We start from the raw sequence: 27,230 nt of genomic DNA on the forward strand, positions 1-27,230 counted from the left end.
TTTACAAGATACACAGAATGGTAGTACGAGTTTCAGCTGTGTGGACGGAGTAGAAATTAAGCATGACTACGATAGAGTTACAACCAGAAAATAGCCAGCTTGTGTGCATGCGTTGACGAGAATGCACACATATAACTTCATGTTAGGGGCTCACATCCGGTGAGTACGGGCTTGGCACACCCAGGGTCCTGAGCTGGATATCATCATTCTCTCTCTCTCTCTCTCTCTCTCTCTCTCTCTCTCTCTCTCTCTCTCTCTCTCTCTCTCTCTCTCTCGGGGAACTCGGAAATTTATTTTAGCTAGTGCAGCATAAGCCTCAGGCTTCCTTGCACTATACGACTAGTAATAATCAGAATAACAATAAGAATGTTCCTCATCTTCCTATGATCTTACCAGAGAATAATAATTTGAGCGAACCCGGAACTGAGGCCGACCGGGCTAGCCGAGTGGGTAAAGTACCTACCCGGCAACCCAAAGGTCGCGGGTTCGATTCCCGCCTCGGGCTTGGATCAAAGTACTGCAAAAACCTTGGGAGGTGCAATATGGCCACAGAAGCCGATGCGCCAACAACTACCAAATCACAAAATCACATCACCCGGAACTGAGAAAATTTCGTTTATGCGCATCCGCCATATTGCGTATTCATTCCTCCAATCGTCCCACGCATGGCAGCAAAAACACAGTATTGACTGCTTCAGCCGCTGACAACCAACAACCTTCATCCCAATAAGCAAGCGGAGTAACACAACGATGACCAGTCCTGGCACACTGTTACTGTGTACGCTCACATTACATTAGTTCATTTAAGCTACGTTGAAGTACTGGATTGCGAAAAGTGAGCAGCCTACATTTTATGGGCAAGCACCTTTATGTCGCAAGGTGTCATGTGCCATCTAGGGGTGGATCCAGAAGCTACCAAAATCAATTAGCGTCTCCACAACCACCTTAGTGACAGCGCCTGGGATTACTATATAAAGCAATTTTACGCTAAGCACTAATAATAAAACAAGATTAGAACAATTTTTACGTTTATAAAATATTTAATACAATTAGCGTCTCCACAACCACCTTAGTGACAGCGCCTGGGATTACTATATAAAGCAATTTTACGCTAAGCACTAATAATAAAACAAGATTAGAACAATTTTTACGTTTATAAAATATTTAATACAGGTTAGCAAACAAATAGTAATAGTAATAGTAATCGTGGCATGTGATGCAAGAAAGCAAGCGTATGAGCTTATGTAGCATCAGCCAAAAAAAAAAAAAAAAAAATGAAATCACACAACCATTCCCTCTAAATGTTTGTCCAGTTCCTCCTTAAATTTATTTCACCTATCAACTTCCACAACCACAGATGGAAGTTTGTTCCAGCAATTAACCACCCGCTGGCTAAAGGCAAATTTCCGCACATCTATTCTCAACAGCCTCCGTAGCCGAGTGGTCAGGAGCGGGAGTGCATTGGCACACGCTCTTTGAGTAGACCGGGGTTCAAGCCCCTGACTGCTAAATACGGTGGATCTGCCAACCCGCACTGGACCAGCGTGGCAGAGTATGGTCCATTTCCCTCATCATGAATTGTTGAGGAGGCTTCCATCCTGCAGTGGGTTGATAATGGCTGCAATTTACTTTTTTTTTTTTTTTTTTTTATTCTACAGCTGTCTTTCCTCAATTTGAATTTATGCCCCCTTAGGTTCTTAATCTGAACAAGTGTAAGAATCCCATCGGTGGAAATGTTGATCTTCACATAATCGACGCCATTAGGAGCTCACTAACACCCTACTCACCTGCTCTAAATTAATCATAAACACCAGTAAATACAAATCTAGGCTCATGGCACGTTGAAATCCGAATAATAGTTTCTGGAAATAAAAGTGGAACTCAAAGAGCATGTATTTAACTTCGAATTTTGAAATCGGTTGTACACTATTTTACGTTTCTTTTTTTTTTTTTTTTTTTTTTATAGTGGGATTGAGAAGCGTACCCTAGCAAGAGCTACACGTGCTACAGTTGGCCACCTCTTCAGTACACCAATTCCTCATAACTTAGTTGTTTTGGTGCAATAAAAGCGTCAGTGTGGTCGAAACTTCAAACTGTGACCCACACGATATATATATATATATTTTTTTTTTTTTTTTTTTTGTAGTACCCATCCTGCTGTGCTCTACGAGGGGTGAGAGAATATACTAAAAAACAAAAAAACGCCACTAACCCAGTGAGCGTTATACCTTCATGGAGCCTAAGGAAAAATGGAATGGGGCACCATCTATACCTTCATGGGGCCCAAGGCAAAATGGAATTTGGGGACCCAATCTAAAGAAAAAACTAATAAAGCACATTTTCGATTTCATTTTATTGTGACAACAAAACAAACAAATTATATGACATAAGAACTAAATATAAAATGTCATCAAAATCGATAAAACCATTTTTGAAAAAAAAACGTAATTTTCAAATTAATCTTCAAGTAAAGTTCACTGACCTTGGCAGGTAGAAAGTTCAGTTTCCAATAAAAACCACTTAAAAATATTAGTAAAAAACAGTAATGAGTTTTTGAAACAGTGATTTTAGGGCCCCCACTAATCAGGGTCCCAGGCAGATGGCTTTTTTTGCCTATAGAATAACGCGCCACTGCACTAACCTTACTAGAAAGTAACCTATCCCTCCAACAACAACAAAAAAAAACAAACAAACCCTTCTCTCGTCTGTTAACACCTCCAACTAATATTATTAATATATAATAATTATTATATATTAATATAATACATATATAATACCTTGTCTATCTTTCTCATTTCCGTTATGGGGACTTTCATTACAGCCCCAGGGTTGTGGTGAGGGGACCGAAAAACTGTGCTTTAATTGCATCCAGATGACTCGCCTCTTCATAGTAAAGATGGTGGCCAGAGCACATTTCCAAGTGACTTTTGCTGGCTGGTTGCTAAGTGACCACACACAACATATATGACTTTGCAGAGATGTTCAACAAAGCCACATGAGGCGAGTTTGAGGGAATCCTTAGGAACTGCTATAACTATACATACGTACATGTGCTCTTCAGCAACTATACTACAAAATCGATTGGCCCATAAGCATTTCCAGATCTGGTGATATGACAGTTTAGCGACTGGGTAACTGCCACTCATTCCGTCTGAGATCTGATAGCTCGGCTTCGATTGAAGAGGTCTTTAGAAATCCCTTCAGTCAGTGATGGCATTTGTAACCCGACCTATCCATTGTGAGAGTGTGGCGAAACCGCCACACTCTCACGATGGACATTAAAAATAAATATTCTTATGCTATGGCACTACCACTGGGTCAGAGGAATTTACAATTAATCATCTTGACGATAAATATTATCATTAACTGTATTTAGCTGCTAATGATAAATGTCATCATTAACTGTGCTTAGCGTCGAACCAGGTCCAATTCAAATCCGTAAGATTTCACTCCAGCGCTAGCCATTCGGCTACAAGTATCGAATAATAAATATTATAATAAAATAGTTTTCTTACAATATAAAAAATAATTTTTTTTTCATTTCATTAGTCTTTAATGTACAAAAAATATACTGTAATTATAAATAAATATATAGTTATAAATAAAACTGCAGCCATTGTCAATCCACTGCAGGATGGAAGCCTCCTCAACAATCCATGTTGAGGAAAATAGACCATAAACTGGCACGCTGGTCCAGCTGAAGGTTGATGGATCGACCGTATTTAGAAGTCAGCGACTTGAACCGTGGTCTACTCAAAGAGCGAGTGCTACTGCACTCCTGCACTTGACCACTTGGCTACGGATAAGTACATTTCTTTAAAATGGGAACCCCAAATCCAGCACTGCACCCATTTTACTGACCATAAAACAAATGACCTGAATTTTGAGAAGTAATTTTAAGTAATATAGTTGAGTAGGCCATTGTTAGGTGAATGAATAGATCAGGTTAGGTTGGCTATAAACCCTAAAAGAATAACTATTTCTCATTGCTAGAGTTGTTCTCATCGAATGGGAAACAGGTACTTTTTAGACGCGTTAGCATATACGTATTATGCACCTATTGTCGTCACCATGTCCGTCTGTTCGCATGTTAACAGCTCACTCCCAATGGTCGGATTTTCATGAAATTTTATATTTGGGACTTTTAAAAAGATTTGTTGAGCCATTCTAAATTTCATTAAAACAGGACCAATAGAAAGCCAGTAATTATTATTTATTTTATTTTATTTCCATCCTCATGTAACAAACCGACTCCCAAGTGGATGGATTTTCATGAAATTTTATATTTGGACCTTTTCGAAAGATTTGTAGAGCCATTCAAATTTCATTAAAATCGAATTCGTAGAAATCCAAAAATTATTACTCGACTCCCAGTGAATGGATTTTCATGAAATTTTATATTTTTTTCGCTCTGTTAAAACGATTTATCTTCCCTTCCCAAATCCGGCAATTATTATTTATTTTATTTATTTTTTTATTTATTTTTTTTATACATATCATTTCAGCTATGTGGGGGATCTGCAAAAATGAAATTTTCTCGTTTTGCGCATAAAAATCGTTGCTTTTTAATCTTTTATATATATATAACTCATGAATGAATACTATTTGCTAACACGCCTGAAATGTAATGCACTGCGTACGTTAACTCACTTGTTTATTTATGAACAAGAAAATGAAAAGATTACTGACTCAAATTAAAAATCAGTTATAGTTAAACCATTATCCACGTGAAGGCAACATTGCAATATTTGCATACCGTATACGTTTAATAATCTGTTGACGCCACTGCAAATGGCCTCTAATTTTCAGACCAGTCAGTGTAATAAATGCATTTAGCTGGTCTTTATCTGAGTTTACTCCTACATGTACGAATTGAGAAACTTGAACATAACCGTGGTTACAAATAGCAATGAGACAACTCCATATCATACATTTCTCAATATCGTTAAATATCGAGAAAAATTACTGCTATGTTTCTGAGGCAGAATCCTCCCCCCCCCTACAACAACGCAACTATTCACCGTTCAAAAACTGTATCTGAATGGTTCGAGGAACATTCCCAAGATTTCCAACATCTGTCCTGATCGCCTAATTCTCCAGATCTGAATCCAATTGAGAATGTCTGGGACATGTTGGAATGGTCAATTCGGCTTTATAGTTCTCTACCGACCATAATACAACTGGAAAATATCCTAATGGACGAATGGTCAAGTCAGGAACTAGACTCCATTAGACGCCTTATAGGATCCATGCCAAGACGTGTATGGGTTGTAATTCGTGCAAAAGGTTGCCATACTATATATTGAATAAATGTTTCTAATTTTTTGACCAGTCAGTGTAGTTTGTGATTCTTTTTAGATCTTTTAGATTGTCGTTTGTGAAAAAAGTCGACATGGTAACGTTCATCAATCTATCGTCCATAGTTTAAGCAAAGTATTTCATTACTTCAGAACGTCTACCCCTAGACAGGAAGGATATTTAATTTATTTCTTATCTTTGGTTTCACGGGACATACATCCTGCATGTAAGAGGTTTTAATAAAGATCGTTTTGCAGATTATAGAAAACTATCAGGAACTGTCTAATTTACTGCAATTTGCATTTTAAAGAACACGTGTTTTGATGTTAAGAAGCAATTTTCTGTTAATCAACAACATTAAAGTGAGAGTGGACATTTTTTTCCTTTCTTTCTTTCTTGATGGAAACAATTATTCATACTGATACAGAGACCGGACAAAACAAAAACAAAAAAAAAAAAAAAAAAGTCACTTGTGGTATTTTAGGTCATGTAAGAGATTAAAAACGTGTGAAGTTTTTAAGAAATGGCAAAAAGGAGCGATGACGTATCATTTGAAATCAATCAGAAATCACCGGCAGAATTGTGGTCGAATGTCTCTACTCAGTGATTCTGATCGGACACGATTATCACGTATAGTTGCGTTTAGTCTCTAGCAAGGTATTTGAACTCTGGCTTGGCAGGTTCTGGCCCTTTAACTACTCGGCCTTAACGCCAGGGTGGCCGAGTGGTAAATTCCAGACCTGGTGGTCTGGAATTTACAATAAATCGATCAATACAAATGTTAATCGTATTTAGCAGTCACGGGCTTGAATCCCGGTCCACTCAAAGAGCGTGTGCTCCTGACCACTCGGCTAAGTCAAGCAGTTAACCAAGGACCTCGTCTCCGATTTAGAAGATAATTGCATAACATGAGCATCTGGAGCTGGATTTCCAGACAAAGAACCACGTTAACAGCTGCGCATAAAAAGCCCGTTTAGTATGGGCTATAAGGAATATAAACTGGAAGTTTGATGACTGGAGAGGTAATGTAGTACGAATCTAAGAGAAGTAATAAGGCGTTTCATCTAGACTGTATGCAAGATGTGGTTGATGGATCAGTGAAGTTTTGGAGATGTTTTAAATATTATGAAGTGGGTCCCCTACTTGAAATACCAACAAGGATGAATCAGGCCGGCTATACAAATATCCTGGATGATCAGGTTGTGCCTTTTACTGAACATTTGAGGGACAATCATGATTTCGATATTTCTGTATTTCAGGATGCCAGCTGCCCGGTTGGCATCATGAAATGCAGAATTCTGTAATTTTTAGACTTAAAACCAGGACGTGAATCAAAAAATATTAGTATTAGTGGCATGTGATGCAGAGAAGCAAGCTTATAGTATCAACCAAGAAAAAAAAAATTGCCATTTCATTTGTTCATCCTTAACTTTATTCACAACATATTTCCATATCATCAGATGGAAATTCTTCCAACAAGCAATTACCCTCGCTAAAAGAAAATTTCTGCACATATATCCTGCAACCATCTTTTTTTCAATTTAAATCGAAGTCCCTTACGTGCGCCGTCCGAGAAAGAGCAAGGATATCATCATCATTTAGTTTACTCAATCCATTTGAAGCCATATACTTCATTATGTCTCTGCACAGATACCTAGTTCCAAGTTTCTGCAATTTGCATAATTGACTTTTCTTGATAAAAGTACATTTTGTGCCCCTGACTATTCTTGGTGCTCTTCTCTTCACCCGCTTCAAGAGATCTACGTACTTCCTAAAATGAAGCTGTATGCAGTGCTCAAGATGCGTTCTAACCATTGTCTTATAAAAGGGTTTAATCACCTTCTTGTCCCTGCTGGAAAAATTTCTGTACATCATTGAAAGAAATCCACGAACTGTCCTTGTAGCCTGACTTGTATTATTCAGAGAACTTCATTTCGAACTGTACATTTACTCCAGGTATTTGTTTTCCATTACCTTGAGTGTGATACCATTCAACTTGTATGTTATTCTGGTATTACTGATACCCATATCCAGTACTTACTTTGCAATCATCAATGTTAAACCTCAATTGCCACCTCTCAGCCCATCTGTCTAATTTTTATAGGTCTTGTTGCAGTAGCATACCATCATGTGGTTCATTTCTTCTCTTCTAATGTTAACATAAGCAAAGAATCTTTGCCACTTTTCTTCACATTCTTCGTGACTTGATTAAAGACTAATTTGTACTTATTGTAAGACTGGCAAAAAAAAAAAGGTTAAACATTTTTTGTCAAAAATTTATCCAACACATGCAAATATTGAAACACCAGTTCCCTTGGTTCTGATATTTGTACGTCATGATTAATTACGATCAAGCGTGTAATCGAAAATGATTACCTTAAATGTTTTGGGAAAAAGTTTTCTGGAAGTTAAATAATACCAAAAAGCTTCGATTTAATTTAAAAAAGATAAACTTATCAACCAAAACCTTTTCCTCCAGAAACTGGGGTTTTTTCGTCCAGCAAAATAGGCAAATTGACCAGAGAACACACCCAATTTACAGACAATATGTAAACAGGCATAGGTAAGAAATTACGAGTGGCCCTAATATAATAATTTGAATTTTTTTTTTGTCTTTGTCACTTAATTCAACGACAAACAGCTTGAACAAAAGAAGAGCTCTAAAATGACTGTGCGTGAATGACCTACAGAGATAAGCATTTCCATTTTTTCCATTCCATTTATTTACACACACAATTTTATGTACATTCTCATGATATAAACAATTTATATACAAGATTATATACAGTTTTATGGACATTATCATATACATATATATATATATCCATTCTATATAATGGTAATCAAGGTACTGTGTGTGTTTGCATGTGTGTTCTTATATCGGGGTGGCTCCTAGGCCCATCTCCACCTTTGTACTCTGTTATGGTGCAGAAACTCTGCATAATGGGCCTGAAAAGTGTCAGTGTATGTGTGTTGTTTTGTTTGTGACAGGCTATTATGCCACCAGGGTGCAGCCAACGTATGGGCAGCTGCTGCCTGGTGCCCATCCCTAGCACCGGGCCTGGATCAACAGTCCTTCTATACCGGTGTTATTACCACCGAAAACTCGCACCCGCCAGAGGGAGTGCAATACTGGCGAGTGCCTGCAATCTCGCTCCCAGGTTGCCCTTACCGGAGAGCCAGCTAAAAAAAAAAAAACTAGTAGTTATATACATGATGTTCTAGTAAAACAATTATATCAATTATACTAACATATATACATGATTTCCTAGTCTTAGTCTTTTTCACCACAGTTCATTTATTCTCAGTACATTTTCTTATTTTCAAATGAAGTCACAAGTTGAACTGTCCAGTTTGATTTCATTCAAGAAAAAGAAGTCAGTTCCAGTAGTCTTCCCCGGATCTCAGCTGGTTGGAAGTCGCAGATTGGATGCCTCAATAGAACTCTAATGGGAGGATATACAGGGACCCTCGGGTGTTAACAGGATTCTCAATAAGAATGTTGATTGATTCTGGGGCGTGACACCTGAAATCAAAAACTAAGGAACTAGATGGAAACATAGTTTACAAGCACAACCTCCTCTGAAACTTTTGGAGTTATACCTTGTGTGGTCTTAAGTGACATCTAGATCTGTGACCATATAGATATGAACTACATTCTCTTACCCATGGACTGTTACTGGAATTCCAAATCATACACAAGTTAGGGCTCTCGGGAAAAAGAATAATTAGAAGTCTTCAGCAACTAGAAGAGAACCACCTAAAGAAGAGTTTTAATACATGCTGGCACAAAACGGAGAAGACCACCGTGACTTTATTAATTAATCTGTACATCCTACATTTAATTTCCTCGAGGGTGAAGGGATCTTATTTCTAGTCTTCTTTTAAAAACAGTCGCTGAAAATGTCTGTAAAGCATTAAAATTCCTACAGCTTTCTACTAAGGGACTTACGTTATCTTCTGTCAGATCCGATACACTGCTAAACAACACTAAACGTGCCTGAAGATACTGTGGGCAGTCAAATAAAACATGAGACCAAGTTTCCACACCCCCACAAGTGCAGTAAGGGTCTGGCTCAAGTCCACGTTCGTGTAACTTGGCTCTAAGGGATCCATGTCCCGTTAATAAGTACGTTGTATTCATCGAAGGAGCAAACCAAGGATTTATTTCCTTGGCGGCAGTAAAATTCACTTTGGTTATAAATTGCCTCGTAACTGTTCCATGTTCGCTGGCATTCCACCGATCCTGCCACACAGATGTCAGATGTTCCCACAATCTTTTCTTTTCTTGTTTGACCTCGTTCACTGGATCAGATGTTATTCCCATTAGTTCCGAAGCCAAACCTTTCCTAAGCCGACCTGTCATCCCCTTGAATACGATATACAGATCCAGGGGAATGGTTCCTGCTAAGACTTGTAATGCGTTGTTTGATACAGTTCTAGGAGAATTTAAAACAGATAATAACATGGATCTTTGAAGAGAAATAAGTTTCATTTTCATTTTAACCGTTATGACTCTGTGATACCAAATGGTTGCAGCATATGAGACTATTGGCAGAAATATTGTTTTATAATATAAAAACAAGATTCTTTTACTAAGACCCCATTCTTTCCTTGATATTCTTATGATTGAGGCAGTAAAATTCCTTATTTTATCTCTAAGTTTACATACATGTGGCAGAAAGCTTAATTTATCATCGATTAGGATGCCTAAATATTTGTTTTGGGATACATATGGGATTTGAGAGTTGTCTATCAAGATCTTAGGAGGTCGATTATAGTTAAAATGAGCTTTGAAGGTCATAAATTTGGTCTTTGTTGGTGATATTTTTAGTTTGTTAAGTTTGGTCCATGCAAATAGATCATTTAATATAATTTGCATTTTTTCCTCGAGTATCATTTTTTATTTTATTTATTAACACACAACTGTATATACATTCTCAAGTTATCTTAATCAATTTACATACAATATTAATCAATTTATATACAATATTTATATACAGATTTATATACATGCTCTTATATATACTGTAGTCTTTCTGTACATTGATTGTGTGTGTCCTGATATGAAGGGTGGCTCCTAGACACAAGCCCATCTCCACCTTTTACTCCTGAGAAAGCTCAGAACGTCTGCAAGACAGGCCTGAAAAAAAGAGCATTATGTCAGGCCATTTCGCCACCAGGGATTAACTAACACCTGGATCCACCATTCTCTATGTGTGCTGTAATGCACAAATCCTGCACCTACCGGAAGTAGTGCTATACTGGTAGGTGCCAGCAATCCCGCCCCCAAGGCTGCCCAAACTTGGAGGCCAGCGAAAAAAATAAAAAAATAAAAAAAAATAAAAATAAAAATAAAAAAGCAGTCAATATTCATAACTTAGCTGATATGGTGCATTGATTGTTGTTGTTGTTGTTGTTGAAGGATTTTAGGCGCATCGCCAACTTAAGCCATATTGATTCGTATATAATATCTCTGTAAATTGTGTTCTGTGGTCGATTTACTGTTTGCTGGGAGAAAAACCGAGTTTCCGGTAGAAAAAAACTACGCTAGCCTCGCTTGAGACAAACTAACTCAATCACGGTGTGAAAAAACGCATAAAAATTCCTCGCTTCATTGACGGGATTCGAACTGGGGTCTTTTCCACCCTGTGTGGGTAGAATACCAGCTGTGCTACCCACAAGGGCATGGCGCATTGGATTCAGTCCTTGGAACTTAATTATCAAACTGTTGCATTATTTATTTATTGTACTCTCTCGAACAAACTGCTAATCAAGATAGTGTTCCGTGTTTTAGTGAATACAAAGGGACTTTGAACTTGTAAGTCGGCACGATCACAGCCAAATATTGTTGTAGGGTTTTAGGAGCATCAGCGACTAAGGCCATATTGGCCTTAGTCGCTGATGGGGTTGATTTTTCTGTTTTCTAGACGAAAAACCAGAGTATCCGGAAGCAAAACCATGCTACCCTCGCCTGAGACCACAGCCGAATGATCAGAGCGTTAATTCAGTTACGCATGCCATATGTTTAATTCCACATGACACCAAATAATACGCTAATATACATTACATCTGGATTTATAGCTTTTTCAAGTGTCAACACGTGACAGTATAATTATTTAAAAGTAAAACAAAATGCTTCCGGGAATGGGAAGGGGACCTTAGCCCCCTTTCACTTTAAATGTCAGAAATGCATCTTATACAGCTACTGGATGCATCTTAATAACAACATTCTTACCAAAAACATTTAAAAGAGGACGAAACAAAGAAAATTTTACTTACATATACTCCTTAAAACTTATTAACCGAATTTTAGGAAACCAGTTTGTATAATTTAGTAATTGAAGTATGTCATTAAAAATGAATTAATTTAATGCAGAATATTCAGAAATAATTAAATCAAAATATACAATTACTTACTGTTTCACAGAAACATGAATGGTGTAACCATTAACCCCACATTGACACTGAAAGTTTGCATCATCACAAAGACCGATATCAACTCCTCGGGATTCACAAATATGAACGATGGCCAAGGCCACTAATAAGCCTAAAAATTGAATAATAAAATTTGATGTAAAACAGTTTGGTACATGATACGTTGTGAGAAAAGCAATTAAAATTATTATTGGAAACCCTACATGCAGAATATTCAATATACTGAAGTAATTGCTTATTTTTGCAGATGACGTTCCTGAATCCACTTTGGAATTCTGTTACTTACTTATCCATTGTCGTTTCAGCTTCTTGACAGGTCGATAAGGAAACCAGTCTTCTCCATTTTTTTAGCTCTATCTTCCCACCATTCCTCTCTCTCCCCAGCTTTTCCCAGCTAATGCCTCTTCTCTCCACATCGCTCTTCATCTCTTCTTGCCATCTTCTTCTCGGCCTTCCTCTTGGGCTTTTCCTCTATTTTCATTTCTAATATCCTCTCTGGCAGTCTGTTATCCTCCATTCTATGTCCAAACCAAATCAGTCTGTGCCTCTTGTCATTTCTCGCAATCGTTCTTCATCCACCTTCTCCAGAATGGCCGCATTTCTTACTCTTGTCTCTCCTAATCTTTCCACAAACCTCTCAAAAACTTCATTTCCATCGCTTGCATTCTGATAATGTCCATTTCCCGCATTACCTACGATTCCCATCCGTACGTTATTACTGATACATAATAAACTCTATTGAGTACCATCTTGTACTTTTCAGTTACCTTCTTTCTTCAAACTAGATCTTTTACAGTAATAAAACATTCTTCCTTGGTCTGTTCTACATATCTCTATAAAAATTCTTCCTTCTTTCTACTTCACTCCCTAAATATCTGAAACTATCCACTCCTTCTATCTTTTTTCTCTCAATAAAGATGTTAATTTCCTCCTCTCCCTCCATCTTGTCATTCTCACTGCGTTACTCTTAGTATCACTAAACTTTAATTTGTATTTATTTATTTATTTGCCTTTTCCACCTCGCTTTTTACCTACTCCTGTACCTCCTCTTCTCCATCCCCATAAATCAACAAATCATCAGCAAACATCATCACTGTCATTTTTTTCTGTCCCAATCCTTTTCTCCACAGAATTTGCTGTATGATCCATTACAAGCATGAACAGTAAAAGTAAGAGTGCACTATCCTGTCTCAGTCCATTATTAATTTCAACCGGCCTGTGTTTCCAATCAATGTTTTCACATCAGTCCCTCAGTATAGATTTTTAATGTACTCTATCAACAACGTTCCTACTTCTCTTTCCTGAACACTTCCCATACCTTTCTTCTCTCTACATTATCACACACCTTTTCAATATCGAAAAAAGCCACTCATAGACCCTTCTATACGCGTAATGTTCTTCCATAATTTTTCTCACAGCAAAAATTAGATCCAGGGTCAAGTTACCTTTTCTGAAGCCACTCTGCATTTCGCTCATCCCGCTTTCAACCTTTTCTTATACTCCCCTCTCCACTATACTTTGGTACAATTTCCATATGTGACCAATCAGAGTGGTCCTTCTATAATTCTCACACCTTTTCCTGTCTCCTTTTTTATATATACGCACAGTCAATCACCTCACACTGCTTGTCCTCCCACGTGCTTTCTCTGCAGGTGCAACCAAAGCCTTTTTAAATCCTTTCCATTTCTTCTCTGCTCTTTGTACTTCATTCTCAGGCCTCAGTTTCTTAATCTTTTCTCTATGAATTTTTCCTACATCCTCTGTTATCAAGTTAAAACAAAAATGAATGTGACTGTACAATAAATATTCTTGTTGACATTGACCAGCAGAAAATGTGGAGGAAAATTTTTTAAAATAGTAAAATAAAATCTACCCATAATAAAAAAAGAAGGAATTTTTTTTTTCTTTTCTAGACTGAGAATCAATTAGAAGGAATAATTTCCATCTAAATGGTTCCATTTTATTATTATTATTATTATTATTTTAGCACGTGAATATTAAAGCTGTGTAACTTTAAAAAAATCTATTTTTAATTAAATTTATTGTTACTCTAATTATGAAACTGAAACAATGCTTGAAATTTTTTATCTTCGACAAAATTATTTATAACTCAAACTCAGCTTCACTTAAACTTAAATAATAAAGCAGTGGTAAGCAACCTTTTTTTGCTCTCATACCCCTTAAAATTTTCTAAGAGATTATTTGCACCCCTATTATTTTTATTTTTACGAAATTTATGACACCTAAATCATTAGTGTTTATTATTATTATTATTATTATTATTATTATTATTATTATTATTAGCCATATGGTTTATATTAGTTGGAGCTCTAAGGCGTTAGTATTCAGTGTTTCCCGTCTTGTGACTCCGGGCGGGCTCATCCCAACTCCGAACTCTAAGGTGTTGTGCAACTTTGGGAGACCGACTGCTGCGAAATTTTGTGTAGTTGGATGTCATTTATATTTCAACATTTTGAGGTCCTAGACACCAATCCCAAAAGAATTAACACGATGATTAATACAAATAAATTGACCATCTTCCTTCTTCCAGTCACATAATTCCCTGAGGAGCTGTTGTGGCCACCAACAAATTCCTCCAACTGCATCGATCATCTGCTATACGAGCGGTATCGCAAAATGTCACGCCCAAAAGTTCAATGATACCATCCTTCCACCTAGTTGCAGGTCTTCCTTTAACAGCAGTTTTTTGTGTTGGTTTTGTTATGGTCTCTGTGGCATCAGATAATGTGGTGGTATGCCATTGCCTACCACACAGATATTAAAAATTTACAAATAATTTTTAAGTAAATTAATTTCGTTATGCCAGAATAGGTGTTCCCTGAAAGGACCTGCAAAGCAGGGTCGTTCCTAGGGTATGTGGCGCCCGGGGTGCCAATCGCAATCTGGCGCCCTGGTGCAAATTGAAATCTGGAGTCCCCCTTTAAAATTTTCTTCATGTACTCAAACTGTGTGTATCCACAGTTTGAGTACAATTGATATATATAACACGGGTGACCAACTGGATTTGTGATGAGATCTACTTTTTTTCTTCGAAATGTGCCGCGATCTCAAGAATTAAATTCTAAATAAGAATTCAATACCCTTAATCTAAAAAGAATTCTAAACATACACATGCTCTCCACAACGTAACTGTGAATTTTCACTAGACGAGCTTAGCGGCTGCGCAACAACAAGGGTAGCCACGTGGTTCAACGGATTTGTAATAAGCGTACGCAGTGGGGCGCATCATAATAATAACAACATTTAGATTTTGACTAATCATTTTTTATTTATCTAAGTGTAAAATAATGTTTTTTTCATCTAAGTGTAAAACTTATCATTTAATGATAAAAGAAACATGTTGTTTGATTTGCAATGCTTCCTTGGCTATACCCAAAAAAGGAAATTTAGAAAGCCACTTCAACGCACTCCATGGTAAATACCAATCGGATTTTCTGCCTAATAGTGACCTTAGAAAAAATTAATTAAAATAACTTAAATCCAAATTATTCGCAAAACAAAATTTATTCCTGACACCTAATTTACAACAGCAGTAACTGTAGCAGCATTTAAAGTGAGTCATCTTCTCGCAAAAAATGCAAACCGTTTTCTGATGGTCAATTCGTCAAAGACGCATTTTTAGAAATAACAGATTCTCTTTTTGAAAATTTTAAGAACAAAATGAAATTAAAAGTGCTCTTCAAGATCTGCAATTATCTCGAAATACTGTGATGCGACGCATCGAAAAAATGAGTAAAAATGTAAGCGAACAGCTGCGTGCTCATATTCCTAATTGTGTATCATTTTCTTTACAATTGGATGAATCTATAGACGTCAGTGATACAGCTCAGTTGCTCGTTTTTGTTCGTATGGTTTTTGATTATTCTGCCACTAGAGAAGAACTGCTGCGCATGGTTTCGTTAAAAAAAAAAAGAACTAGAGGTCTTGATATATTTAACGCATTCAAAAGTTTTATTGAAAGAATTAAATGACCACTATTTAAGCTCGTATCAATAACAATAGTGGAACTAAAGCAATGAGAGGGAATCTTAACGGATTCATCGCATTGTGCCAAAAGGATGATGAATTCCCATATTTTTAGAGTTCCCACTGTATCATCCACCAACAAGTGTTAGCCAGAAAAGATTAAATACTAAAAGTGTTATGGACATAGCTTTCAAAATCGTGAATTCCATCAGAGGACAATCTCTTCAAAGGAGACTTTTGAAAATGCAACTCGATGAAAATGAACCAGATATGATATTATACACAGATGTGAGGTGGCTGAGTCAGAGTAATTTCTACAGACATTTCGAAATTTGCTGAATGAAATTAAAAAATTTGTTGATCAAAGGGTAGATGATTATCAGTAACTACAAGATACGGAGTGGATGTGTGATCTGGCTTTTTTGGCAGATTTTACAGTAAATTAAGTGATCTGAATTTGGAATTACAAGGAAAAAATAAAAACGTAGGTGACACGATTAGTAGTATTTCTGCATATACATATCAAATTTTGGCAATGGCCAAGGATCTAAAAGAAAAAAAAATTCGATCATTTTGCAAATATGCAAGGTCATTCAAAAATATCCTGTTTTTGAATTTAATAGTGAGAAATATGTTTCTGAAATTGAGAAAGTTGTGGATGATTTTTAAGCCAACTTCAGCGATTTTAAAACAATTGAAGACATCGTTCAATATATTTCTTATCCATAAATTGCAGAAAAAATCGCCGAGATTTTTCACATGGAGAAAATGTTACTTGAAAATGAAATTATTACATTGCAAAACGATATCTTCCTAAAAGCCAGGTCATCAGAAAAAGACTTCTGTAAATATGTTTGCCGAGAAAAGTACCCAAATGTAAAAAAATGCAGCGAACTTTTAAATTCCTGGTTTGGTTCCACGTTTTTCAATATGTGTTGATTAACTTTTTTAACCATTGTGCAATGATATTCTTGAGATAGTAGATCGCGGCACATTTTGAAGAAAAAAAGTAGGTCGCATCATAAATTAAGTTGGCCACCCCTGCTCTAGATCATTTATACAGACTAACTAGGCCACAGTGTGAGAAAAACCCAAAATGTTCCTGCCACCTCCCAACGACAGAATACACTAATATGAAGTCTCGATGGGATGAAGTGGAAAAGCCCATTCACGTCACACAAAACCTACATGCAATTCCCGGCATTTGATCGCCTAGCTATGGCATCCTGTTAGGAGTTTTGTTTTAGAAGGGCGTTATGTCGTATAATGTTAAAAACGTAAAAATTACTTCAATTATTAATTCTTTCCAGTCTGCCAGGTAGTGTCTGCGCGGTAGCAGAGTGGTATCATCAGCGTCTTCCCACACCGAGAGCAGAAAGGCCCAGGATCGAATCCCGTCGATGACGCGAGGAACTTTAATGGGCTTTTTTAACTCCGTGGCTCAGTTAGTCGGTCTCAGGCGTAGATAAAAAAATTTAATTTTCTGTTTATACTCCAGCACGACAACCAAGTCAGTAGCGTTTACAATAAATCGTCAATACAAATATTGATCGTATTTAGTTGTCACGGGCTTGAACCCCGGTCCACTCTAGGAACCCGTGCTACGCACTCTCGCTCCTGACCACTCGGCTACGTCAGCAAGGTTTTTCCACCAGAAACTGGGATTTTTCGTCCAGCAAAACAGACAAATCGACCATAGAACACACTCAATTAACAGACATAAAACACAGCTCGGCAGATGAATTTAATTATTCGGGTGGCCTAAAAATAATAGTTTGGACTTACATCTTAACTCTTTATTTTAGAGTATCTTAAAGTAAAACTGTTTACTTATTTTATCATATACCATAAACCTTTTGGTTAAACTTCTGAATTAAAATTTTGGATAAGTCGACCTTTAAAACACACACCTTGAAGACAATGTGCAACCATAGTCTTAATTGCCTTTTACGTACTAAATACAACACCTAACTAATTGTAAATTTTTTATCAATTGATCTATTTTAAAACGGGTTATACTACGCAGATTACACTACGCAGATTAGAGTAATTCACTAAGTTACTCAGTTCATTTCAGTGACTAACCCTTATACTAATTTCGACAACCCAAGTTAATTGTGAATTGGTTTTATCAGTTGATCGTGTTTTTAAGCCCTCGTGGGTAGTACAGTTGGTAAAATCGCCGTCCACCCCCCACGGGAGGAAAAGACCCGAGTTCGAATCCCATCAATGACGCGAGAAATTTCTGTGGGCCTTTTTCACAAAGTGGCTGATTTAGTCGGTCTAGGCGAAGGTAGCATGTTTTTTCTCCCAAAAACTCGGTAGAAAAAAAACCAGAAACAGAAGAATCGAGCACACAACACAGGCAATTTACAGTTAGTATACACAGAGCAATATGGCCTTAGTAGCTAATGCTCCGAAAACCCTACTACTACTACTTCTGTTCTTAAATAGGTTATAATTCCATACAGACTGGAGTTCACTTAAGTTACGAAGTTCACTTGATTGACTGACCCAGAAAATTTTGTTTTGGACGGAGGAAATTTATCAGTTGCACTTAGTAACTTATATGATGATATATACACTGTGCTGCCACTTTATTAGGTACACCTACCTAGTAGCGCGTTGAGCCTCCTTTAGCCTTCAGAACAGCCTGAATTCGTCTAGGCATGGATTGAACAAGATGCTGAAAACGTTGTGCAGGAATGGAGTACCATACAGACATGAGTGTGTCGTGCAGTTCCTTGAAATTCGAGGGAGGTGTAGGCCTACTGCGAACAGCCCTTTCCAACTCATCCCAAATATGTTGAATAGGATTGAGATCCGTGGACTGAGCGGGCCACTGCAGCAAGGAAAAGTCATTGTCATGTTCCTGGAACCATTCTATACTGATTCGGGCTTTGTGCACTGGCGCATTATCCTGCTGGAAGTAATCATCTGACTGATGATAAACTGTCAACATGAATGGATGCACTTGGTCAGCAACGATGTTTAGGTATGATGTGGCATATAGGTCCTAGCCACTGAAATATCAGGAAATTAGGTGGCAGGATCTGCCAGAGTAAATATTTCAATACTAGTGTACCTGGTCTGCCTCCACGAGGCATAGTGTGGACAACATTGGGCCCCAGCAGGGATCTAGCGGCTAAATGGCCAGAAGAACAACGATACACAACACTACAATCATACAATATCCATACACTTTTAAATTTCTGGCCTTTACAGTGAACTGTTACACCCACAATGAAAGCAACGCGGAGATGGGGGAAACCCCTGGTGCCGTTAGACACGAACACACTATACACTATACACAATAATGTGGCATTCAGACGTGAATCTATGGGTATCAATGTACCCAACGGGTGTCAAGAACACATTCCTCACACCATAATACTGTCCCCACCGCCTTGCACAGTAGTCGTCAGGCATGACGGAATTTTCGCCAAATTCTGAGCCTTCCATCAACATGATGCACCAGGAATCCTCGACTCGTCAGGCCAAGCAACTGTTTTCCAATCCTCGATAGTCCAGTGCTGGTGTTTTTCACTCAGAAAAATTTCACCCGGGAATACCTGAGGATTCGCAACTCAATGCAGAGAAGACTACAAAGCTGCGTACGGATGCAATGACAGCATTTTGAACACCTTTTGTAACATCCTGTAGCATGTAACATCTGTAAAATCCTGTGGTGTTGAAACCAAAAATTAAAATATATTATCTTATGTTTAATAAAACCACCCTTAGCAAGTATTCACAGTTTTTTGCTAAACTAGTGCTCCCATAGTCAGTGGCGGATCTAAACAGAAAATATGCATTATCTCGAAAACGGTTCATTTGTGGCCTGATGTTCACTGGGACTTTTTTGATTATTTTAGTTTGTACTTTTCACCTGGGAGTGGGATTGCAGGCACTCGCCAGTATTCCACTACCTCTGGCGGATGCGAGATTATCGGTGGTAATTACACCGGTACAGGATAACTGTTGACCCAGGCACGGTGCTAGGGATGGGCACAAGGCAGCAGCTGCCCATACGATGGCTGCACCCTGGTGGCATAATAGCCTGACAAACAAAACAACACACATTAATATTGCACACATACACTGACACTTTTCAGGCCCATTATGCAGAGATTCTGCACCATAACAAAGTACAAAGATGGAGATGGGCTAACGCCTAGGAGGCACCCCGATATAAGAACACACACACACACACACACACACACACACACACACACACACACACACACACACACACACACACACACACACAGTACCTTGATTATCATTATATATGATAATGTCTATAAAACTGTATATAACCTTGTATATAAATTATTTATATCATGAGAATGTACATAAAATTGTGTAAATAAATGGAGGGAAAAAAATGGAATGTACTTTTCACGTTTAAATTAATGACCATCATTTTTGAAACACTCTGTATATAAAAAACGTACAAATGTATATACAAAAATTATTTGAAATTTTCATACATAAAATAATTTTTTACATATAAAGTTTCGGAACTTAAAATATTGCTTTGATTACTGTAGATTAACGAATGGCATTCCATATGCAATATTTTTCAACAAAACTGCAGTTCAGACCGATTCCTCCCCACCCCGCCCCAACTTCTGAGTCTGCTATTGGTTCATTTCACAATCACAAGCGTATACGCCACAGATTATTATCACCTTTTGCATCTATGAACCCAGGAGGTCTTTTGCTACTTAAAAAATACTTCACTCTTCTCTAGTGTCGATTGTCCTAATAAAATGGACAGTTCGATACTTTTTTTTTTTTTTTTTTTTGGTAGTTGTTGGCGCATCGGCTTCTGTAGCCATAATGCATCTCCCAAGGTTTTTGCAGTACTTTGATCCAAGCCCAAGGCGGAATTCAAACCCACGACCTTTGGATTGCCAGTTAGGTACTTTACCCACCCGGCTAACCCGGTAAGCCAGTTCAATACTAGCGTCACATCAATTAGCATTATCATTAGCAGAGACATATGATGCAAGAAAGGCTGATGCATATGCAGCATCAGCTTAAAAAAAAACAAAAAAAAAAAACACTTCCATTTCACCCTTCCGTTCGTTCGAAATACCTGTCCAGTTGAGCCTTAAATTTATTTAGGCTATCAACTTCCACAACAAGGGATGGAAGTCTGTTCCACCAACCAACCACTCGCTGGCTAAAGGCAAATTTCCGCACGTCTATCCTACATCTGTCTTTCCTAAATTTGAATTTATGCCCCTCAGGTGATTATTCTGAGCAAGAGGAAGAATCCCATCGGCATTCAGCATGCTCAAACCATTCAAGGCTTTATACACCTCTATCAGATCATCTCGCAGGTGCCTAGTCTCCAGACACTGTAATTTGCAAAACTTAAGCCTTTCTTCGTAAGAGCAACCCTTTGTTCCATTCACTAATCTTGTTGCCCTTCTCTATACTCGTTCCAGCAGCTCTACATCCTTCTTGAAATGAGACCTCCAGACCTGTATACAGTACTCAAGGTGTGGCCTGACCATTGTCTTATACAAGAGAATAATCACCTCCTTATCCCTGCTAGAAAAATTCCTGTATATCATCGACAATACACCATGAGCTACTCTTGCAGCCCGTCTGCACTGCTCAGAGAACTTCATATCTGCCTGCACAATTACACCCAGGTCCTTTTCATTCTCTACCACTGTCAGTGTAGTACCACAGAGTTGATACATTGCTCTGGGGTTGCTGTTTCCCATATGTAGTACTTTACATTTGTCAATGTTAAACTTCATTTGCCACCTCTCAGCCCATCTGCTCAACCTTTCCAGATCCTGTTGCAGCAGCATAGCGTCAGTAGTGTCCTTAACAACCCTGCAACCTTTGTATCGTCTGCAAATTTGGACATTAAGCTTGATATACCATCATCAATATCAATTATAAATACAGAAAACAATAATGGACCCAACACTAAACCCTGAGGGACTCCACTAATAATATTAGTTCACGATGAGTAGTGTCCATTGATTACCACTCTCTGTCTTCTCCCCCTCAACCATCCCTTTATCCATAGCAGCAATTTGCCTCCAATGCCACACTGCTCCAATTTGTGCAGCAGTCTTCCATGTGCAATAGTATTAAAAGCCTTTCTAGCATCCAAATATATGATATCAAAATTATACTTGGCATCCAGTTCCTTTGTGACCACATCATAGTATCCAATCAAATTGGTTAGGCAAGACTTTCCCTTAACAAAACCATGCTGTGTCCGAGCTATATCTTAAGTTTTGGCTAGATGATCCTGCAGTGCTTCTTTAACCAGTACCTCCATTAATTTTCCTGGAACAGAAGTTAAACTCACAGGTCTATAATTACTTGTGTCAGCCTTTGATCCTCCTTTGTGAGTTGGGGTCACAAATGCACATCTCCAGTCTATGGGTACCTCATCTGAGTCCAAAGAAGCTCTCATAATTATGGCTAAGGGTTTGCTTAATTCCTTTGCTGCCTCCTTTAATATAACTGGATAGATCTCGTCCACCCCAGGTGCCTTTTTTTTATGTTTATCCTCAACAATTTCTCCTCCCCTTTCCTCTCAGTTATTACAAAATCATCCAGCTCACTGCCAGAGCTGAATACACCTCTGGCATTCCCCTCGCTGAATAACTCCTTATGTGTGAATGTAGATGCAAAATACTCGTTTAGTTTGTCAGCCACATGAGCAGGATCCTCAACTGTTGAACCATCAATATCCAGTGGACCAATCTGATTCATCCCTTTCCTTCTAGAGTTTAGATAGGTAAAGAACTCTTTTCTGTTTTACTTTGCATTTGCCAAAGATTTCTCATAATCTGTCTTTGCTTGCCCAGTCTCCTTTGTGACTTGGTTACAGACTGGCTTATATCTATCATAGGCTTCCATGTCACCCATTAATTTATATGTATCCCATGCATTTTTCTTCTATACCATATGTCTCATTAGTTCGTCTGACATCCATTTAGGCCTAAACCTTGAACAATATTTCTTAGTTGGTATGTAAAGCCTAGTAGCTTCCAAGATAAGTTCTTTGAATGCTTCCCATTTTGAATTTGCTGTTGGTAACATCATCAGTTGGTCCCGCTGTATAGAATTTAAATACTGTTTCAGACCATCGTAGTCGCCTTTACGAAAGCAAAAACCCTTTCCTTTACCCCTGATGGTAGTTATCTCTTTCAGTAAATCCCACTTCAGCACACTGTGATCACTGCCACCTAGTGGTTCCTTTATCTGCAGATTGTTAATGCATGAAGAATTATAATATTGTAATAATATATAATATATATGTCTGCATATTGGGTGTAATCTGTGGTCGATTTTCCTGTTTGTTAGACGAAAAAGCACGAGTTTACGGAAGAAAAACCCATGCAACCTTCTCCTGAGACCGACTGACTCAGCTAAGTTGTAAAAAAATATCCATAAAAGTTCTTTGCGTCATTGACGGCATTTGAACCCAGACCTTTTTCAACTGGTATGGGAAGGGCGCTGATTATATTCTCTGCTACCCCCGAAGGTCGCTGAATTTATGAAGTTAATAACAGAAAATAAAGTTGATGGGATGAACATAAATTACCCAGAGACACTGAATATTGAGACAAGTACAAATTAATGTCTAATAAAATTACACAGAGAACAAGAGATTGTAAAGCAAACTAGGAAAAGGCTAAGAAAAAAATGCGAAAAATAATGGTAAAGAGTTTCTCCCATTCGAATCCCGTAATGACGCAAGGAATTTTTATGGACCTTTTTCAAAACGTGGCTGAGTTAGTTGGTCTCAGGCGAGAGTAGCATGGTTTTTCACCCGGATATTTGGGTTTTTCTTCCAGCAAATCGACCATCCGCAATTTACAGGCGCAATATATACCGCAAAATATGGTCTAAGTTGCTGATAAGCCTAAAATCCTACAACAACTCCCATATGTGATCTCTAAAACCCTGCACAATATACATTGTGAGCATATGTGTGTGGCTGTGTGTAAATGTGTTCTGTAAATTAAGCATTTAATCAGTGTTTAAAATGTGAATCGTAATTACTCTGATACTAGAAGGTTCCAAGGGCTAAGGACTACTCCGTGGTACTAATTATATGAATGCCTTCTCATCAAGAAATGTGTTTTTTTATGATTTTCTATGCAGCATGCAATATGTAGCTGAGAATATAAACAGTAGCTGCCGACCAAGGCAAGGTAACAAAGGTCAAATTCCAGTTCCTTATCCTCTCCTCAGATGGCAAGTAACACATTTCGCTGATTCTGAGAACGGAAAGCTGAAGTTTAGAGAAACTTCCCACAAGACGTCCTGGAATTTTTGAAGGTTGTGACCTAATTACAGTAGTTTTGCTGGGAAACTCAGAGAAACTGAAAGCGAGAACCTCAAAAATTTTTCCGGCTGTGATAATGCCTGGACAATTTAGTAGCGGTAACTACACATATAAGAAATAAATTTTGCTTATGTGAAAACTGTTTAAACCCAATACAAAAATCGAGAATAAAAAATAATAACAGAACAGCTAAACTTAACTGCCCTCACCATTTGGTCACCCTGGAGTATAAACAGAAAATTTATTTATTATTCTGCTAAGTTTCTCTTATGACATTAAAAACGAATACAAAATTTTAACTGTATAAAAATCAGAAACGCTCTCTTCAACTTCCTGCATAGGGTTAGCGCATAAAGTATGCAAGTTCTGCATCACAAAAAAGGCGCCTATCAAGAGAGGTCAATATCTGGAGTTTAATATTTTACAAATTTTAAAAATTAAAAACGAAAATTCTTATTTTCGTCACACACTGCGTGGAAAAGACTCGCGTTCGATCCGTCAATGACGCGAGGACCTTTATGAACTTTTTTTCAATCGTGGCCGAGTTAGTCGGCTTCAGGCATGGAATGCAAGATTCTCCCACCTCTTCTGAAATTTGGGTTTTCATCTAGCAAAAAATGCAAATCGAATAGACAGCACACACAGGCAAATAAGTTAGTTCTCAGGTGGCCCTAATATAAATATAAATATAATAATATAAAAAATAATAAATACATATTTATTATTCTTTTTTTGAAGGGGAGCACCCATAAGACGCCTCATAGGCGTATTATGGATAGACAAAGGCGCTTCATAGTTTATCGTCTGTTAAAACCATTGACTTATGGTCATTAACACTACTTTCTTGGTGAAAATGTTGTACAGTGCGATGAATGGTTGCTTATTTGGTTCAGGCTTATTTCGATATTTATTATTGAACGCCTTTTGGCATTGCAAAATGATTTGATGTAAGGTAATATTCCAAAATAAACACGCTCTTGGAAAAATCTATATTATACACTGCACTAATAAATGCTAGGCTGGTGCTAACAGCCTTCACCACCAATCTAAAAGTCTCATTCCATATCCGATGATTAACGAGTACTCTGTTGCCATGGTTACCACGAATACGTTATTAACGAAAAGGTTGTATGATCAATGGATAACACTGTAAAAATAAAGTGTGTATATATTAACTAAATTTAATAAATAAAAAATATCTAAACTACAATAAATAAACTTATGTCAGGAAAAATAAAATCTTAGGATTGCTCATTAATATTACTGTATTTGGCCGTGATCGTTTTGAGCACAGTAGTGTAATAACATTTTAACTGAATCTTATCGTAGTAAACTATAATGCCTTCTCAAATTATTAGGATATCCCAATATTATTATTATTAGCCATATGGTGCAAGGAAGCCTGAAGCTTATGCTGCACCTGTCAAAAAAAAAAAAAATTCCCGCGTTACCCTAAGAGAGAGAGAGAGAAGTAGAAGGGAATCGCCAAGAAAGAGAAGAATGATGATATCCAGCTCAGGACCCCGGGTTTGCCAAGCCCATACTCACCAGATGAGCCCTTGGGGTAATATGCCAGTGTCAGATCTAAATGGAGAGCCAGTCAATTAGTAATGTATAATTGATGATAGTCAGTGAGTCAGTCAATTAGTAATGTATAGTTCAGAACAAGCGCCGGAGCAGCTAATATCACCATTATATTATGTCTGTAAGTTCAATGATTATCAGTTTTTCAATGATTCAATTGAAATATTCAATTCAAACTGATATTCAATGATTATCAGTTTTTTCGGGATGAAAATCCTGAATTCCAGGATAAAAACCCATACAGGACTCACCTGATACTGACTAACATGGCTATTGTGCTCTCTCCGAAGACCATGAAATGACCTTACCAAGGGTAAGCTCATTTCCATCCAGTCATAGGTACTCCCCTCATCCTTATGATATGTGGATTTATTATTACTACATGAGGATTAAAGCGTAATGATTCCCTAGAACACTGCTTTAGTCTCCCCCCCCCCTTTTTTTTTTAGAAAATTCTGGGCCAGCCCTTGAGCTCATCTACAAGTATTCACTATTTTCACAAGGGGATCGTATGGTTTCCTATGCCACAAGAAAACTCGGTGTTTTTGACCTCCTTGGATATGGGGAGAGACGTTGTCCACGAAATACTTCCGCTCAGCAGAAGGGTTGGGGATTATATGTATATTATATCTCTACAAGTGTGTTCACAGACCGATCTGTATGTGCGAATGTTCGAGCTGGAAAAGACAAAAATAAAAATAAATAAAAAATAAACTCTGACAATACTATCCAGTGGAGGCCCTACTACCTTCGTCTCCGATCACTTAACTCAGACCTTTGTAAACTCCTTCAGTCTCATACGGGATTCATACACAAACTTCTCCAAACGAATGGCAAACCGCCAAGTCACCATACTGTTATTTCTTATTTTATTGGACAAAAAAATTAGAAACCTTTATTCAATATCTAGTAGGGACACTTTTTGCCCGAATTACAGTCCGTACAGGTTGTGGAAGGGGCGGAGTCTAGCTCCATATGTGACATCCTTGCATCAGGATATCTGTCAGCTGCTGTATTGTGGTTGGTAGAGAACTGTGAAGCCGAACTGCCCTTTCCAACATATCCGAAACATTCTCAATCAGATTCGAATCTGTAGAATTAGGCATGGAAATCTTGGAAATGTTCAAGGAACGATTCGAATATAATTTTTGCTTGGTAAATAGTTGTGTTGTCGTCCTGAAAGAATCCATCGGAATCCAAGTAAAAATAAAGCACTGCAAGGTGAAGTTGGTCCTATACAACAGAAGGATATTCATTGGAGATAACACGACCTTCTTACGGCATGAGGGTACCAAATCCATATCGACAGAACTTACCCCATATCATGCTACTGCTTTAGCCGCTTGGTTGGTGGACGTGAGAGTCTGGCTAAGCTGATCTGACTTTAACTGATTGTGGCTTGCTGTTGTTGGTATTGGGCTTAACGACACAAAGGCCAGATTGTGTCTGTTCATTGTTTATTTACAGGTAACTGTGGCTTGCTTGTTTAGTATAAAAGAGAGAAACACCATCAGCACTACCTAAAAATCGGTGCTTGTTTACTACACTGAACTTAATCTATTATGTAATTGATTTTTCATCACAA

The 27,230-nt window shown here is 37.8% G+C and overlaps 1 protein-coding gene across 1 annotated transcript in view; it reads right to left on the bottom strand.

The window, feature by feature from the left end:
* Positions 1-27,230, bottom strand: part of LOC150086688 (clotting factor C-like) — a 163,237-nt gene that overhangs the window by 119,516 nt on the left and 16,491 nt on the right. The window contains exon 2 of the mRNA XM_090372690.1: positions 11,719-11,848. Coding sequence (XP_090228816.1) covers positions 11,719-11,848 — 130 coding nt within the window. The remainder of the gene's footprint in view (positions 1-11,718; positions 11,849-27,230) is intronic.

This window comes from Mastigoproctus giganteus, chromosome 4, assembly GCF_048544385.1.
Source record: "Mastigoproctus giganteus isolate SK-2022 chromosome 4, ASM4854438v1, whole genome shotgun sequence".
Lineage (NCBI taxonomy): Eukaryota > Metazoa > Arthropoda > Arachnida > Uropygi > Thelyphonidae > Mastigoproctus > Mastigoproctus giganteus.